General features: G+C 37.6%; 1 protein-coding gene across 1 annotated transcript in view; it reads left to right on the top strand.

Moving 5' to 3' along the window:
• CEP57 (centrosomal protein 57) overlaps positions 1-17,500 on the top strand; it is a 43,491-nt gene extending 25,991 nt beyond the window's left edge. Inside the window, exons 7-11 of the mRNA XM_045556896.1 lie at positions 7,994-8,101; positions 8,410-8,487; positions 12,564-12,805; positions 13,812-13,956; positions 15,649-17,500. Coding sequence (XP_045412852.1) covers positions 7,994-8,101; positions 8,410-8,487; positions 12,564-12,805; positions 13,812-13,956; positions 15,649-15,882 — 807 coding nt within the window. The 3' untranslated portion in view covers positions 15,883-17,500. The remainder of the gene's footprint in view (positions 1-7,993; positions 8,102-8,409; positions 8,488-12,563; positions 12,806-13,811; positions 13,957-15,648) is intronic.
• Positions 17,501-17,904: the final 404 nt, after the last annotated feature.

Genomic DNA, 17,904 nt, shown 5'->3' with positions numbered 1-17,904 from the left:
CACTCTACCCAGGGTGACAGAGCGAGACTGTTTCCAAAATAAAAAAGCAGGTACTAGTTCCAAGGAGTTGAGTCTCCACGGTTCAGTCTGTGGCCCAATGCCTACAGTGTCCTGGGCTCATCTCATATATGTGACCACAGGAATATAAACATGCTATTATCTCATCTTTGTTATCTTGTCTGTTTGTTCTAGTGCTTCTCTGAACTCATCAACTTAAGATATTTTCTTTCTATTAAACCTGATATATTTTCTTCTCAGTTTTTTACGTTTTGATCAGTTTTTAGGTTCATATTTTTTCCCCTCAGTGTGTTTTCTGAGTTATGTAGCCATATGGCTTTATGACCAACAAATTTTCTCTGCCCATTTCCACCTTGGGGTAAACCACTTTTATATATAGTGTCTTCATATCCTTACTTGTAACAAGCAGACTTATGGGTTGTGCTTTATGTACATTGTGTTGTTGAATCCATTATATGTGAAATGCAAAATTTAACAAATTAATTGTTTTATGAATTTTAAAAATTAATTTATGCTACTTTTGCTTTCTTTTCCATTTAACAGGCAACAAGTAGGGATCAAATCACCTATTGCTGATAATACAATATCCGTAAAGGTTTTGAGTTCTAATAGTGAACACTATTGTACTAGAAGAACAATGACGAGGGATATGTGGTTCCAAGTCTGACCTTGGGCCTTGAGGGTAGAGATCCCTGTATTCTTCATCATTGAATAGATTCTTTCTCCCAAAGAGTGTAATTATGTGGGAGGTATTAGTAATGATCTCAATGTATATATATATATATTTTTTTACACTGAATCTATTGGTTCTGAGTATTGGTTCTAGCATCGTCATCATTTCCTGTGGGGCTTTTTAAATACCTTTAATATACAAATTTCTCCAACATGGGAGGCCCAAAATCATGAGATCTGGACGGGAGCCTGGCATCTGAATTTTTCTCATAAAAACTCCAGACATGTTTGATACATGTAGGCAGATTTAAAACAACCACTATTTAAGACAAGATTTTTTTTAAAGGAAAATTGAGAAAGTTGGTTAAGGGAAAATGACAGTTCGTTTTTGAAATCCTTAGTAATTTCTTGTGAGATTTGTACCATGACATTTCCTTTGTAGTCTCCATACAAAATAAAAATTGTGTAAAATTTTGTAAATGCACATTTAGCTACAATTTCCCATTTTCCCTATGTATGGCGACTTTTGGGATGCCCTGTATATACACCATATTTTCTTAATCCACTCATGAATTGATGGGCACTTGGATTGGTTCCATATCTTTGCAATTGTGAATTGTGCTGCAATAAACATTCGCGTGCAATGACTTCTTTTCCTTTGGGTAGATAACCCAGTACTGGGACTGCTAAATCAAATGGTAGGTCTACATTTAATTCTTTGAGAAATCCCATGCTGTTTGCCATAGAGGTGGTACTAATTTGCAGTCCCACCAACAGTGTATAAGCATTCTTTCTCTCTGCATCCACACAGCATGCATTGTATTTGGATTTTTTAATAAAAGCCATTCTGACTGGGGTAAGGTGATATCTCATTGTGGTTTTGATTTGCATTTCCCTTATTAGTGACGTTGAGCATTTTTTCATGTTTGTTGCCCGTTTGTCTTCTTTTGCAAAGCTTCTGTTCATGTCTTCTGCCCACTTAATGGGGTTGTCTCTTTTTTCCTTGCTGATTTGATTGAATTCTTTGTAGATTCTGGATATTAGCCCTTTATTTGATGTATAGATTGTGAATATTTTCTCCCATTCTGTAGGTTATTTGCTCTGTTGATTATTTCTTTTGTTGTGCAAAAGCTTTGTAATGTAATAAAGTCCCACTTATTTATTTTTGTTGTTTCTGTAATTGCCCTTGGGATCTTAGGCATAAATTTTTTGCCTAGGCCAATATCTAGAAGAGTTTTTTTCTACATTTTCTTCTAGAATTTTTATAGTTTCATGCCTTACATTTAAGTCTTTTCTCCATCTTGGATTAATTTTGTAAGTGGTAAGAGATAGGGGTCTTGTTTAATTCTTTTGCATGCAGCTATCCAATTTCCCAGTAGCATCTATTGAATAGGGCTTTTTTTCCCCAGTGTCAGTTGTTGTCTGCTTTGCCAATGGTCAGTTGGTTGTAGGTAGATTGTTTTATATCTGGGTTCTCTGTTCTGCTCCATTGGTCTGTGTCTCTATTTTTGTAGCCAGTACCATGCTGTTTTGGTTACTATACCCTTGTAGTATAGTTTGAAGTCTGGTAATGTGATGCCTCCAGGTTCGTTGTTTTTTGCTTACCACATTGACTGTCATGCGAGCTGTATTTAACTCACTCTAGTTTCAATCTTAGGGCTATGTGAAGCATATATAAAATCTTGTTGATGTTCTTGTTATTACAATTAATACTGACAATTTAATTCTAAAAACATGGATTAAATGAATGGAAGTAAATAAATTTCATCTTTCTATTTGTGTTTAAGTTACACTCAAAGTTTGTGTTCTCTTTTCGTAATAAAACACTGTGGCCCCAAGGAAAAGTTTCAGGGATTTTTATGTGTGTGGCTTTCAATGTGTTAAGATTGCTTTGGCTATTTGGGCTCTTTTTTGGTTGAAGATGAAGGGTAGAATTACTTTCTCTAGATCTGTGAAATATGATATTGGTATTTTGATAGGGATTGTGTTGAATCTGTAAATCACTTAGGGCAGTATAGAGATTTTAACAATGTTGATTTTACTGATCCAGGAGCATGATATGTTTTTCATTTGTTTGTGTCATTTGCAATTTCTTTCATCGCGTTTCTTAGTTCTTGAAGAGATCTTTCACCTCCTTGGTTAAGTACATTCCTAAGTATTTTATTTTCTTTGTAGCTATTGTGAATGGTATTGAGTCTTTGATTTGACTCTCAGCTTAACTATTATCTATGGAAATGCTGCTGATTTGTGTACATTGATTTCCAGGAGTCTGTTGGTGGAATCTTTGGGATTTTCTATATATAAGATCATACTATCAATGAAAAGTGATAGTTTGACCTCCTCTTTCCCAATTCGGATACCCTGTATTTCTTTCTCTTGTCTGATTGCTCTGGCTAGGACTTCTCGTACTATGTTGAATAGAAGTGGTGACAGTGGGCACCCTTGTCTTGTTCCAGTTCTTAGGAGAATGCTCTCAATTTTTCCTCATTTAGTTTGAGCTTGACTGTGGGTTTGTCATATATGGCTTTTGTAATTTTGAGATATGTTCCCTCTGAGCCTAGTTTCTTGAGGGTTTTTATCCTGAAAGGATGCTGGATTTTGTCAAATGCTTTTTATGCATCTATTGAGATGATCATATGGTCTTAGTTTCACTTGTTTATGTGGTGAATCACATTTACAGATTTATATATGTTCATCCATGTTTGCATCCCTGGTATGAAACCCACTGATCTTTCTGTGATCTTTCTGTCTTTTAGATGTAGGCATTTAAGGGTATGAATTTTCCCCTTAGGACTACTTTTGGTTAATCCCATGGAGTTTGATAGATTTTGTCCCCTTCGGCGTTCAGTTCAAGGAATTTTTTGATTTCCATCTTAATTTCCTCCTTGATCGAAGAATTGTTCAGCAGCAGGCTTAATTTCCATTACTTTGTGTAGATTTTAGAGTTTCTCTTAGAATTGATTTCTACTTTTATTCTTCTGTGGTCTGAGAAGATACATGGTATGATTTCGATTTTTTTAATTGTTGAGACATGGTTTATGGCCTAAGATATAGTCAATCTTGGAGAATGTCCCATGCGCTGATGAGAAGAATGTGTATTCAGTAGTTTTTGGATAGAATGTTCTGTAAATGCCTGTTAGGTCCATTTGTTCTAGAGTACCATTTAAATCCAGTGTTTCCTTGTTTTCAGCTTTGATGATCTGTCTAGGTCTGTCATGGGAGTGTTGAAGTCCCTGGCAGTTACAATGCTGCCATTTATCTGTTTGCTTAGATCTAATAGAATTTGCTTTATGAATCTGGGAGCTGCTGTGTCAGGTGCATATATATTTAAGATTGTTAAATCTTCTTGTTAAATTGCTCCCTTTACCATTGTATAATGACCATCTTTGTCTTTCTTTACCATTATTGATTTAAAGGTAATTTTTATCTGATAATGAGAATGGCTACACCTACTCTCTTTTGGTTTTGTTTGCTTAGTATATTTTTTCCATTCCTTTACCATGAGTCTGTGAGTCCTTGTGGGTTAGATGTGTTTCCTCGAGACAGCAGATACTTGGGTTGTGTTTTTTCATCCATTCAGCTAGCTTGTCTTTTAGCATTCAGACCGTTAACGTTGAGTGATAGAATTGATAAGTGGGATGCTGTTCTGTTCATGTTGAGTAGTATCTCATTGCTTTGTTTTCCCTCTTGTGCTGTTTTATGTGAGCTGTGAGCTTTAGCTTTTTGGTGATTTTACACTGGTGGTTATCTTTTTTGTGCTGATCCATGTATAATGCAGTTCTTAGTGTTTCCCAGGTTTGGTTGTGATGTATTCTTTGTAGTGTTTGCTTGTCTGGAAAAGTCTTTATTTCTCCTTCACATATGAAACTTAGTTTTGGAGGATACAAAATTCTAGGCTGGTAGTGGTTTCTTCAAGAAGACTGAAGATGGGGCCCCAATCCCTTCTGGCTTGTAAGGTCTCCACTGAGAAGTCTGCAGTTAGCAATGGGTTTTCCTTTTTAAGTTACTTGATGTTTTCCCCTCATAGCTCTCAGGAGTTTCTTCTTCTCATTGACTTTGGCCACTCTGATGACTATATGTCTTGGTGATTTCCGCTTTGCAGTGACTCTCCCAGGTGTCTTTTGAGCTCCTTGTATCTGGGTGTTTAAATCCAGAGACAGGGAGGTTTTCCTCAATTGTTCCCTTAAATAGGTTTTCCTGACCTTGTGCTTTTTCTTTTTCACCTTCTGGGATGCCTATGATACTTACATTTGCCTGATTTACATAATCCCATATTTCTCCTAAAGTTTTCCACTGTGTTTTGTATTTCCTTAATTTTCATTTCCAGAAGTTCTATTTAGTTTTTTTTTTTAATATGTCTCTTTACTCAAGTTTTCATTAATTTCCTGAATTGTTTTTCTGATTTCTTTGAGTTGGTTTTCCATTTACTCTTGGATTTCATTGAGCTTCCTTACAATCCATATTTGCAGTTCTTTCTGTCATTTCAATATTTCCATTTTGGTTGGGATCCGTTGCTAGAGAGCTGGTGTGCTCCTTTGGGCATGTGCTTTCACTCTGATTTTTCATACTTCCAGATATCTTGTGCTGATTCCTTCTCATCTGGAGCAGCTGTCACTTCTTGTTTTTTGATTTTCTTTTGTTTAGATGGGTTTTTTTTTCTCCCCCTCACTCTTAAAGGTGTGTCTGGAGTATATGTTGGGTAAGCATCTTCGGCCTTGTTTGTGGGTGCTTTGATGGGGTCTAGGTTCTAGACCCATCTGATGGATGGATGTCTTAGTTATAGATATCCTTAGTGTGATCATTTTCTCAGCTGCTAGTTACTTGTAGGCTGTACAAGTGGCGTGTGTGCATGCACACGCACACACACACGCACAGATTCCCTGTCTCTTGTTGATGAGGGAAGATGGAAATCCTTTGAAATCCTTTCTCTTTCCCCAGCCCCATGGTCTTCTTAAAAACATGAATCACATTGGGATGCCCAGTTTAATCTCTGAGACAGTAGGCAGTGCTTATGGGAAAGAATCAGCCTCACCCTGTATGATTGAGTCAGTAAATGCTATAAAGGGCTGTACAAGTTGTCCTTCTTGCCACTAGATGGTGCTTGCCAGAAAGAACCAGCTGTATTGTTGTTTTGGGGGGCCAGTGACTTGCTCTAGGCCCTCAGTAGAAGCACTCGAATGCCACAGGTGGTGGGCAGAACCCTGGGAATCCCAGGGGACTCATTATTTTCTGCCACTGCATAGCCATCGGAGGAGCAAGGCTAGGCAGGGATGGGTTGGGTAAGCCTGCTTTCCGGCTCCACACAGGCAGGCAAAAGAGCTGTCTTGGCCGGGATGGAGGGGCTGCTCCCAGGCCATTGGGGAAAATCACCAGGGAAGGGCTGAACCAGCCCACCAAGCCAGAAAGTCTGCTCTTGGGGGAAGGGCCGTCTGAGATTTGCAGTCTGGCTGTCAGGAGTGGATTTTGCTCTTCTCTCCCCTCCCCTTCCCTGAGGTCTCCTTTCCCCGTCTGTCTGCAGGCAGGTGCTCAAACTAGCTGAGCTCACCAGCAATGGTGCTATGGGCTGAGAGTTTCCCCATTCGGGATCCCACCCCAGGCCTAGAGCACAGCCTTCCTGTGGGGGAAGGGGTCCTCCAGGAGTGTGCTGCAGCTTGGACATACCCTGCACTCTCCTCTCAGTTCTGCCCATGCGGGCTCCCTTGATTCCCAAAATTAGTTCACAAATCTTCTCCCTGTGCCCCCAAGCAACATGATTAAGTCCTAGGCATATGGGATCTGGCCTGGAGGCTGTCCCCAGGTCCCCCAAGTTCAGTCTTTGACCGTGTCAGGGAGAAGCATGCTGGTCCCAAGTTGCCTGTCGAGTGCTGAAGCAGGTTTGATGTCCCTCTGTTTCAGGGTGTGCTGGACCAGCCAGACAAGCAGCACAGGGCTGGCAGGCAGGGAGCTCACAGTCCAAGCATCCCTTGGTCCACTGCAGGTCTTTAATAGGAAAGGTGTGAGCCCCTCTGTGGAAGCCTCAGTGTGTTGGGTACACCAACAGAGGGGAAGCGCCACTTTTGACAGTCTAGGTTCAGTCGTCCCTGGGGGCACCTGTGCCTCTCAGCAGCAGGGGGTGGAGGAGGAAAAGAGTCTGAGTGGAGAACTGGCACTCTGTCCTTCTCTCTCCCTCTCCATGGAAGGCAACCTGCCCAGAATGTCAAAGCTCTGGAATCACACAGATCCCCCAGGACCCACTGGCTACCAGCAGTCTGGACTGGAGTTGGGAAATGTTTGTGTGGGAACAAACAACACAAAAACAGGGACTGCAGCTTTCTGGGGAAGGACAAAGGCACACAATGGTTGGAGAAACAGTATGGTGCCCACCATCTCGGCTTGGGTCTGTTGTGATGGGAAGTGACCCTGAGAGGGCTGGCAACCTGGTACTTTGTCCTCAAGAAGTTCCCAGTTCACTGGTGGCAGCAGCTTTTGGGCTTATGAGGGTAGAGAAGCTCTCTAGCAGCTCAGGAGCCTGCTCACTTGCAGAGGTGTGAGGGAAGGAGAAACAAAATCCCCACCTACCCTTTTCGCCAGGCCACAAGCCTCCTGGGGGTTGATCTCTGCCAGTATCTTATTCCTTCTTATTCTACTCCACAACTTCTTCCCATGGAAACTGGTAGGTTCTGGCACTTATCCCTCAGAATTACCCAATCTGTGTGTGTTTCATCTGAAACTTTTCCTTCTTTCCAAGAAGATATGGCAGCTGATATCTCTAGTCAGCCATCTTTGGACATTAAAAAATTAAGGTAGCTACTAAGCTTTTATAGGAAAGGGCTTGGTAAGATTTGCTGAAATACCTTCCAGATTTTTTTGGACATAAATTATTGATTCTTTTTTTTTATATAGTAAGTGTGTGAGTTTTTAGAAGAGGAAGAAATATATTTTGCTCTTTAGCTGCTTTGTGTCTGGCACTGTGGTAGCTGCCATTTTTTAACAGAAAAACTATTGAAGCATCAGTTTAAAGTTATATACATTGTATTTAACTCATTAGATAGACTTTATGGAGTAACTACAGATGGCGTGCTAATGCGTTCTAGGCTAAGGAAATGGCAAATTATAACACGGGAGTTCAAGATAAAATGAGATACCAGTATCGATTTAAAATATTTGACAAATATTGATTGGTTCAAGACATAGTCAGCTATGATATGTTTTTCAGTCAGATACAATTGTTGGTTTTTACAGGCTTTTACATGTTATATCTCAAATTTGAACGATAGCTTTTATTTCTACAGCATTAACTTTCAGGCTCTCATATTTTTCCTAGTTGCAGACTGGTCTAGAAACAAATAGACTTATCTTTGACAATAAGGCAACTCCATATGTTCCCACTGCAAGAAGAATTAAAAAAAAGAAGTCAAAATCACCAGAAAAGGTATGAAAACAGGCAAAGTACTGATTATTTGGTAAAATTTATGTGAAAACACTCATAAATCATTCATTACTACGAGAGTAAATGTCTTTCATTCTCACTTTCTTCATTTGGAAGGTGAAGAAAAACTTTACTCCTACAGTTTACTGTGATAGTGAGAAAAAAAATGTGGGTGTGTGTGTATATATGTGTATATATATAAGCATTTTGGAACTACAGAACACTATACAAAACTAGTATTATTAAGTATTGCATAGCCATGTATGGTCTGTTTTTATCATGTTAATAAAATAAAATTGTTTTCCTTTCAGAAGAGTTCTAGGAACTATTTGGGTACACAGCCACATTATAGATTATGCTTGGGTGATATGCCGTTTGTAGCTGGAAAGGTGAGTTGGTCAAACTCCAGATTATTATTTTTTTTTTTAACAACTTAGATCTTTGTATTAAATCTGCACGTCTGCATGTGTGTCTATAAATTGTAGAAACATTTTGGTTTTTTGCCTTCTTTACCAGTGTGCGTCATAGTGATGTGAGAATGAGAAGGGGGGATGGTTTCGTGAGATTGAGGGAGCAGAGAGGAGATGAAAAAGACTACCTTAGAGCAGTTAAAGACTACCTTATGTGGAAGGAAAGTGCTAAAAGCAGAGACGTTGGGTTAAAGAAGCTGTCACTGCAGATAAGGGTTAAGGAAATAAATAGTATATTTGTAGCATTGGGTTTTTAGTATCAATCCTATTGGTTTGTATTTAAATATAAGTAGGTATTTAAGTAAATAAATAGCACATCCTGTTTGTCCTCACATCTAGATCATTTCTAGGACTAATTCTCCAAGAAGCAGTCATACATAGACTTGAATCTTATGTTCCTTTAGCACTTAAATGTAGAGATGATAATGTTGTCAAATATCAAGTACTGAGTGATTTCTAACAAGTGCTTAACTCTGTTAGTTTTTTATGAACTGTTAGTATTCCTGGTTGTATCATGTGTAGATAGCTGGAATACCCAGCTAGATTGTCAATTTTAGCAGCTTGGGAAGTAAACATTCTTTTGAATTTTCATTTTATTTGTTTTTAAAATATTTATTTATGTATGTATGTATTTATTTACTTATAACCCACAGTAAACCCTCAGTGAAAGCTTGGGGAATGTAATATATCAATGGTAACAAGTGTTTCCTAAATGTACAGTTGACCCTTGACCAACACGGATTTGAACTGCGTGGGTCTACTTACACATGACTTTTCAAAAATATATTACAAAATTTGGGAGGAATTTGTGACAATTTGAAAAAATTCACAAACCGCATAGCCTAAGAATATAAAAAATTAGAAAAAAGGTGTCATAAGTGCATAAAATATATGTATATACTAGTCTAGTTTATCATTTAATACCATAAAATAGATACATATTTGTTATAAAAGGTTAAAATTTGTCAAAACTTTTGCCCATACATGGCACATTTGCAGTGAAGAGAAATTTAAACAAACGTAAAGAGGCAGTATTAAATCATAACTGCATAAAGTTAACTGGAGTATACACTGTACTACTACATCTTGTAGTCACCTCTTGTTGCTCTTGCAGTGAGCTCAAGTGTTTGGAGTATCCACCTAAATCTCCACATGAGCACTTGATGTCTCCAGTAAATTGGATATCACAGGTATAAAGTGATGTCTCAGAGTTCTCTCATGTTTTCCATTGTGTTTAGTGCAATGCCATAAACCTTGACTAATACCGTGGGACCCATACAAAGTGCCCCACAAATGGTAACGCCAGTATCCATACTAGAAATGGTGGACATACTCCCAAGAAGCAGAGAAAATACATGATACTACAAGAAATGTTGAAATGCTTGCTATGATGTACTGTGGATTAAGGTCTACAACTGTGGTTGCCTGCCATTTCAAAATAAATGAATCTAGCATAAGGACCATTGTTTTGATTTCAAAAAAAAAAAAGGAAAAAGAATTTGTGAACCATCCCTGTAGCTGCCCTAGCAGGTTTGAAAACCTTGCACTTTTTGCAAAATACCTTTTTATCTGGTATTGAAAATTCAACTTTTATATGAGTTCAGGATTGCTATAAGAAAGGTGTACCTAACTTACAGACTCTAATACGATTTGAGAAAAAGTGAAGTCATATGACAACTTAAAGCAAAAGGAAGATGAAGCATCTAAAACTGGAGAATTTACTGCCAGCAAAGGATGGTTTGATAATTTTAGAAAGAGTTTTGACTTTAAAAATGTTGAGACAGCGAGAGAAGCAGCTTCTGCTGACCAAGAGGTAGCAGACGAGTTCTCAGATATCATTAAGAATATCATTGAGGAGAAAGGATATCTGCTCAAACAGGTTTTGAATACAGATAAAAGTGCCCTATTCTGGAAAAAAATGCCACAAAGAACGTGTGTTAATAAGCAAGAGAATCAAGCACTAGGATTTAAGGCAGGAAGGGATAGGCTAACTCTACTGTTTTGTGCAAATGCAGTTAGTCACGTTTATGATCAGGACTGCCCTTAACTATAAAGCTGCTAAAACTCGAGCCTTTAAGGAAAAAGATAAATCCCAGCTGACAGTCTTTGGGTTGTATAAGAAGGTCTGAACATTGAAAATCCTTTTTCGGGATTGGTTTCATCAATGCTTTGTCCCTAAAGTCAGGAAGTAAGTACCTTGCCAGTAAGGGACTGCCTTTTAAAGTTCTCTTAATATTGGACAAATGCCCCTGGGCACCCCAAACCCCATGAGTTCAACACCTAAGGTATCAAAGTGGTCTAACTGCCCCCATAAACAACGCCTCTAATTCAGCCTCTAGATCAGGGGTTATAAGGACCTTTAAGGCTCATAACACTTGGTACTCTGTGAAAAGGAATATCAATGCTATGAAAGAGTACCTCGATTGAACATCATGGAATTCTGGAAGGATTACACGATCGAAGATACCATCATTGTTATAGAAAAAGCTTTGAAACTCATCAAGTCGAAAACAGTAAATTCCTGCTGGAGAAACTGTGTCCAGATGTTGTGCATGAGTTCACAGAGTCAGTCAAATCATGAAACAGATTGTGGATATGCCAAAAAAGGTGTGGGGGTTGAAGGGTTTCAAGATAGGAATCTTCGAGAAACTCTAGAGCTAACAGACACCACAACAAAAGAATTAACAGCAGATGAATTGATGGAGATGAGTGCTTCTAAACCATTGCCACACAATGAGGAAGAAGATGTAGAAGTAGTGTCAGAAAATAAATTGACATTAGACAGTTTGACAGAAGGGATCCGATGATTCCAGACTGCCTTCCCCCCCCCCCCCCCCCCCCCCCCCCCCGAGACAGTATCTCCCTCTGTTGCCCAGGCTAGAGTGCCGTGGCATCAGCCTAGCTCACAGCAACCTCAAACTCCTGGGCTCAAGTGATCCTCCTGCCTCAGCCTCCTGAGTAGCTGGGACTACAGGCGTGTGCCACCACGCCCAGCTAAGTTTTTACAGTTTTAGTTGCCTGTCTAATTTCTTTCTATTTCTAGTAGAGATGGGGTCTCACTCTTCCAGAGTTGGAGTGCTGTCTAGAAATAAGCTATCTAATGATGTTTATGGAGCCAAGTAAGCCCAGCCATCTGCTTATAAACTGGAATAGCACATAGAGATGGTTGTTTAGTGTTCAAAACAAAATAAAGCCTCAAGAAGGCTACCAGGTGTTTCTTCTTTATGCTGTTTATGTAACAGACATGTACTTAGTGCTTTCTCCTATTTCAGGACAGAGAAATGAATACAATAATAGTCTTTATCACCTGGATGCAGGCTGTTTAATGTATGAAATTGGTAAACACAATTAAAATATATTGTGATAAATGCCATTATAGAGGTATGTTGAAAATGTTAATAGGTGGTCTGAGAATGGACCAATTAATTGCCTGGCGGTTTTAAGGAAACCTTTAAAAATGATACATTTGAACCCATTTTCATAATAAAAAACGACATAAAGTAGCCACACACACAAAAAGCCATCTCCAAATAGTTTGTTCAAAAGATAGAAAGAAATTAAGAGATGGTAGGACATGAGGCCAGGAAGTGTAGGCTGCAGCTAAGTTTGGGTGTTGTAGTCAGTGGATTTACATCAGAGGATTTCAAATAGGAGAACATGATCAGAATAGTATTTTAGGAGGATAAGTGATAGCATTATGGAGTTAAAGATATTCTGAGAGCAGAAAGACCAGTTGGGATATCTTCCTATAGCTGAAGAGATGGGTGCATAAGCCAAGTGAATAATAAGGTGGACAGTAAGAGATGGATTGGAGATATTTCAGAGGTTGAATGCATGGGACTTTATAAGTGGTTAGACTAGGAAATTTATATCCTAAGCAGGGGCTGGGGGGAGGGCCTGAGTGTCTTTTTACCCAGATTATGGAGTAAAAAGAAAATAGGTGTAGAGAATGTAGCTTCAAATACTTGTTTCTTATATCATTTTTCTGTCTTTAGTCCACCTCTCCTAGCCATGCCGTGGTAGCCAATGTCCAGCATGTCTTGCATCTAATGAAGCAACACAGTAAAGCTTTGTGCAATGATCGAGTAATCAACAGTGTTCCTTTGGCAAAGCAAGTATCTTCACGAGGTGGTAAAAGTAAGAAGTTGTCAGTAACACCTCCCTCCTCCAATAGCATTAATGAGGAGTTGTCAGAAGTCCTGCAGACCTTACAGGATGAATTTGGGCAAATGAGCTTGTGAGTTCCAGTTTTGTTTTGTTTTTTAATACATTTCTAATACCTTATTGTTTTTTAATTCTTGGTGACTTTATTAATCTTCCTTTCATTTGTTCAGCCAATACTGCTGAGCACAGTCTTTGCATCAGCCAGTTTACTGGGACTTTAATAAATATACCTATTAAGGGTAAAAATCTCTCCTTTTTCTAATACTTAAATGTTTTAAAGACCAAGGTTTAAGTTTTATTTCCTTGTTTGAGGGCTTGATTTACAGTCATGCATCACTTAACAATGGGGATATATTCTGAAAAATGCATCATTAGGCAATGTTGTCATTGTCCTAACCTCATAGAGTGTACTTACACAAACTAAGCTGTATGGTATTGAGGCCACATGTGGCCTTCTGGGTCCTTGAATGCAGCCTTTCGACCAAATCCAAACTTCACAGAACAATCCCTTTAAAAGGTTTGGATTTAGTCGAGGGGCCGTACTTGGGGATCTGGAAGGCCACACCCCTGGTTTACCCTAATATTCCTAAAGTACAAACCTGTACAGCATGTTACTATACTTGAATACTGTAGGCATTTGTGTTATCTAAACATAGTAAAAGTACAGTATTGTAATCTTAGGCGACCACTATTGTATATTGGTCTGTTGTTGACAAAAACATTGTTATGTGGCACGTGACTACATTAAATTTAGCTAAACTTAAATTAGTTAGGATGTAAGTGTTTGAAGAACAATATCCTTCTCTAGAATACCCTTTCTACATATGTAATACTCTTGTGGGGAAAATAAGAATGTAAATAATTAACACTTTGAAATTAAGAACTCTTTTGCATTTGCCTCCATTGCCTTTCGTGAGCTTTTTAAAACTGTCACTGATAATCTGAAAACTTGGTGCTGTATTCAAAAAATTGAATCATTTTTTAATACATAGAACAGTGTGACTGCATGGTCAATGAGGTATAATAGGACCTAACCGAGAAACATAGTGAACTTAACCAAGCTTTACTTTTGTATATAGTGATCACCAGCAGCTTGCAAAACTTATCCAGGAGTCGCCAACTGTTGAACTGAAAGAAAACTTAGAGTGTGAACTGGAGGCATTAGTGGGAAGGATGGAGGCAAAAGCCAATCAAATAACTAAAGTTCGAAAATACCAAGCCCAGGTAACTTAATTTTCCTTCACTCAAGTTTCTAATGATTAAAAAAACAAAAATAAACACTTTTCTTCAAATATATTAAATAATGGCACTAAATGTATCATAGATAAAGAGCTATAGGAGATATTTCTTTATTGAAGATACTTATTAAGTGCATTAATAATTAAGAATTGATGTTAAAGTGAGTTAGGAAAGACCACTGTCTTTTAGTCACTTAGAGTAGGTTACATCTAAGATACATCTTTCAAATACTGAATGTATTTAATATTCTTATCTTTGTGAATAAACTTTTTCTGTGATAATTTAAATGGTTCAGAGCTTACCCAAGTCTTCTAAAAAGTACCTAGAAATTCTCAATTTCCAAAGGAATAAGTCATATAAATATGTGAAAAAAATCTTTAGCTATATTGATGTTACTAATTATATTAAATAAATCAGCCATTTATTTAGTATTTGCTATGTGCAGTGGTGAAGTCATAGTCAAGGGTTTTCATCAAGAGAGAAACACAACAATTCATGTATTTAAGAGATGACTGTGACAGCTTGGTGTGCGACAGTGAGGTTAAGACAGAGGCTGAAAGACCAGCGAGGCTGTTAACAAATCATCAGAGGTGGTCAGCACTGTGCCGAGATGGTGACTGGAGTTGGGGAGAGGTGGACAGATTTGGAGATGTTTCGGAAATAGAAATATTAGGGCTGCTTGCTGCTGCATACCACATTGAAGGAAGAGGAATTACAAAGAATGGTGGTATTACTGACTAAAATGGAGCAGAACAGGTTTGACTGTCGATTGGTAGCCATATGATAGACATGGTGCCAGGTGCTTTCAGTATGTCATTTAATTTTCATGAAAGGCTTGTGAAGTGGGTGTACTGTTCTCATTTTATAGATGAAGATGCTGGGCCAAGTTTTCTGGGAAGTGCACATATAACCTCAGTGAAATTAAATAACTTGCCCAAGGATGGACTGACTAGCTCACTGGTAAATGGCAGAGCTGGTATACATACTTGGATCTTTTCAACTTCAAAACCTGGGCTTTTTTAAAGCACTTTTTTCCAAAGTTCATGTTTAAAAAAAGAAATACAAGCAAATGATTCCTATAGGATTAATGGTCTAATTTGTTGCTTGTCCTAATTAAACTTAACTTTATGCTCATGGGACACAAACATGTCAGCAGTTTAGCTAAAGTAAAACTAAAGCTCCCCTATTTTAAATTAAATTATTCTAAAAATAATGGAACAAAAATAAAATTAAGAATCCTTTTCATAGCTTCATCCATCTGGAATATGCTTCTTTGCTCAGACTAATTTCTTAGAATGCCTCTCCCCCATTTGTGAAAAGCCTTCCCATCCTTCATTTCCCAGTGTTAGATTTTTTTTGTCTCCTCCATGAGTCCTTTCTCCAACTGACCCTGCCCCCTGATTTTCACTCACCCTATTCTGTACTTTGGCAACAATACTTTATGATACCAGAATTGATATGTTTACTCTTGTTTACTTCTTTGTATATTGTTATATGTTTTAAGCACTGAGTGTTAAATGACTAGTGCAATAGATTTTTGAAGCCTTTAAGAAAATACACCTAGATTATATGACTTGAGTTTCAGTTAGTAAGAGAGTTCTTTTTAAAAGTACTGGTTGGCAGAAGAGAATGTTTCTTTAAGTTCTCCTTTTTCCCTGCCTTGTTTATTTGGTATAGCTGGAGAAACAGAAGATAGAGAAGCCGAAGAAGGAATTAAAAGCTACCAAAAAGACTCTTGATGAAGAAGGAAACAGCAGCAGCCGTTCTTCTGGAATCACAGGGACCACAAATAAGAAGGATTGTGCCAAACTGAGACCTGGAGAAAAAAGCAGGAAAAATCTTCAGTTATTGAAGGACATGCAGACCATACAGAATTCATTACAAAGCAATAGTTTGTGTTGGGATTACTGAGTTGGACCAGGTCATAAATTTTATTCAGATAATCTGTACCTCATCAATCAGATGTTGACAATTTACTCATATTCACTTATGTTGGAATTAATTAGTAGCAGGTATTAAGGAACCCAAGCTTCATTACACTGGCATTTTGTGTATGTAACATGACTAAATGTTAAACCATTTAAATGGAAACCAGGGGAGTTTTTAAAGCCTGAGAAGCCACACATAATCTGTTTCTTTGAGATGAATTTGCTGTACTGATCTATTGCACTTTGTAAAGAAATTACCAGTTTTTTACTTGTGGATGTGATTTTTTTTAAATAGTTCTTTATATGTAATAAAATTAGGTTTAAATTTTCAAAATACGAGGCTATCCCAAGGCAGTGTTTGCTGGAAAAGTCTCATTTTTAAATCTTCCCCTGGCATGAAGTGCCCACTTCCCCTTTCCAATACAACCATTAAATATACTTTGTTTCTACTATTGATGGAGGTTTATCAATATTTCTATATTCAATGTGTTTTCCATATTTAAATATTTATATATATATTTAAGAGGATTTTTGGTTTTGTTTTGCTTTTTGGCATTTCAAACATTGATCAGTATTAAATGCCTTAGTGTATTGCTTTTTAATCCACTGTTAAAATTTTTTTTAAAGACCCAAGCAATCATTTTCAATGAACTGCCTGTAAAAATTATGAAAGAATTTTAGAAGTATAAACAAATTGTCAATGAAACGAGATTTTGAAGTCAAGTTAGAGTGGAAGAGAAAATGGGGGGATGTTGTAAGCATATATACAGTCGCAGTTTTTAAGTAATACCTGTTTATAATCATGCTATTCAGTCAAGGTATTATGGTTTTTAATCTTGAAATTTAGAGAACCCCTTTAATATTCGCTTTTACTTGTGTACAGTATAAATGTAATATAAACTGTACACAATTGTCATGTTAATGTAAATCATAATTTTTAGTAGATCAAGAAATGTTAACTTTTTATAAATTTGCCACTTAAGTCAATAAAGCAGCTCTTTTAAGAAGCACTGAAATTTTCTTTAACAGCCTGTTGTTAAAGGCTTTATTTGATGTAAACTCTCAAAAAATACATTTCTAAATGGGACATTATTAATGATGAGAAACTATAGTATATATAGAAACTATAGAATGTATAGTATTTGGTACTTAATTTCCCATTCTTATGCTTATATACCCAACAAAATTGAATTACCTCATGATTTGTAAGTGTGCTAATGAACACATTAGCCACATAATTAAAGGAATGCCTTTTATATGCCTCTCCGGGAATTGATTGAGATGGAGCTCTAGGATTGTATCCACACAGCCAGAATGAATTGTTGTGGCTACCTGAATACTAAGCTTGTCAAGCCTTTCTACAGTTGAGAGTTCTTAATTTAAGATCCTTAAGTAGATTTGGGGTTATGTGTGAATCTCCTAAAGTTATATGTAAACTTTTGCTAGTGTGTGCCATTTTCTGATGAGCAGGCTTGTACCTTGATCAGATTCACAACAGCGAGCCTTTAGACCTGAGGAAAGTGAGAATCTCTGCTCTGGTGACATGGTAAATATTTGTGTCTCAACCACTATTTCAACTATTAAACTTTTGTTATCTCCTTTTTTGAATTTCAGGTCATTAAATTATATAACTCATTTGAATTGTAGTGGCTCTGAGTCCTAATTAGGAGAAGAGTGATTGAATGATGCTAAATCCCACCCCGTCTGTCAGCTAGGATTCAAACTAAAATAACTGCTCCAGCTTTTGGTACTCTCAGGTGAGAACTAAAAATAAGAAAATACTGCTTCAGGTTTCTCATCTGAGTGTTTACAGTAGAGGGATATGTTATCCATCCACTTGTGTTACAGCAGAACTTTATTGCAGTTCGTTTCAAATATAAGTATCTTCTATGTGTAAGCTGCCAATGTGGATACCAAGCAGAGTAAGAAAGGTATGTTTACAGACTGGTGCTGCACATCTACATAGTTCGTTGTGGTAGCCATGTGCACAGTGCTGTGGGGCACA

The sequence above is a fragment of the Lemur catta genome, chromosome 7 (assembly GCF_020740605.2).
Source record: "Lemur catta isolate mLemCat1 chromosome 7, mLemCat1.pri, whole genome shotgun sequence".
NCBI lineage: Eukaryota > Metazoa > Chordata > Mammalia > Primates > Lemuridae > Lemur > Lemur catta.
Note: the sequence above shows the minus strand (reverse complement) of the source record. Positions and strands in the feature narration are given on the sequence as shown.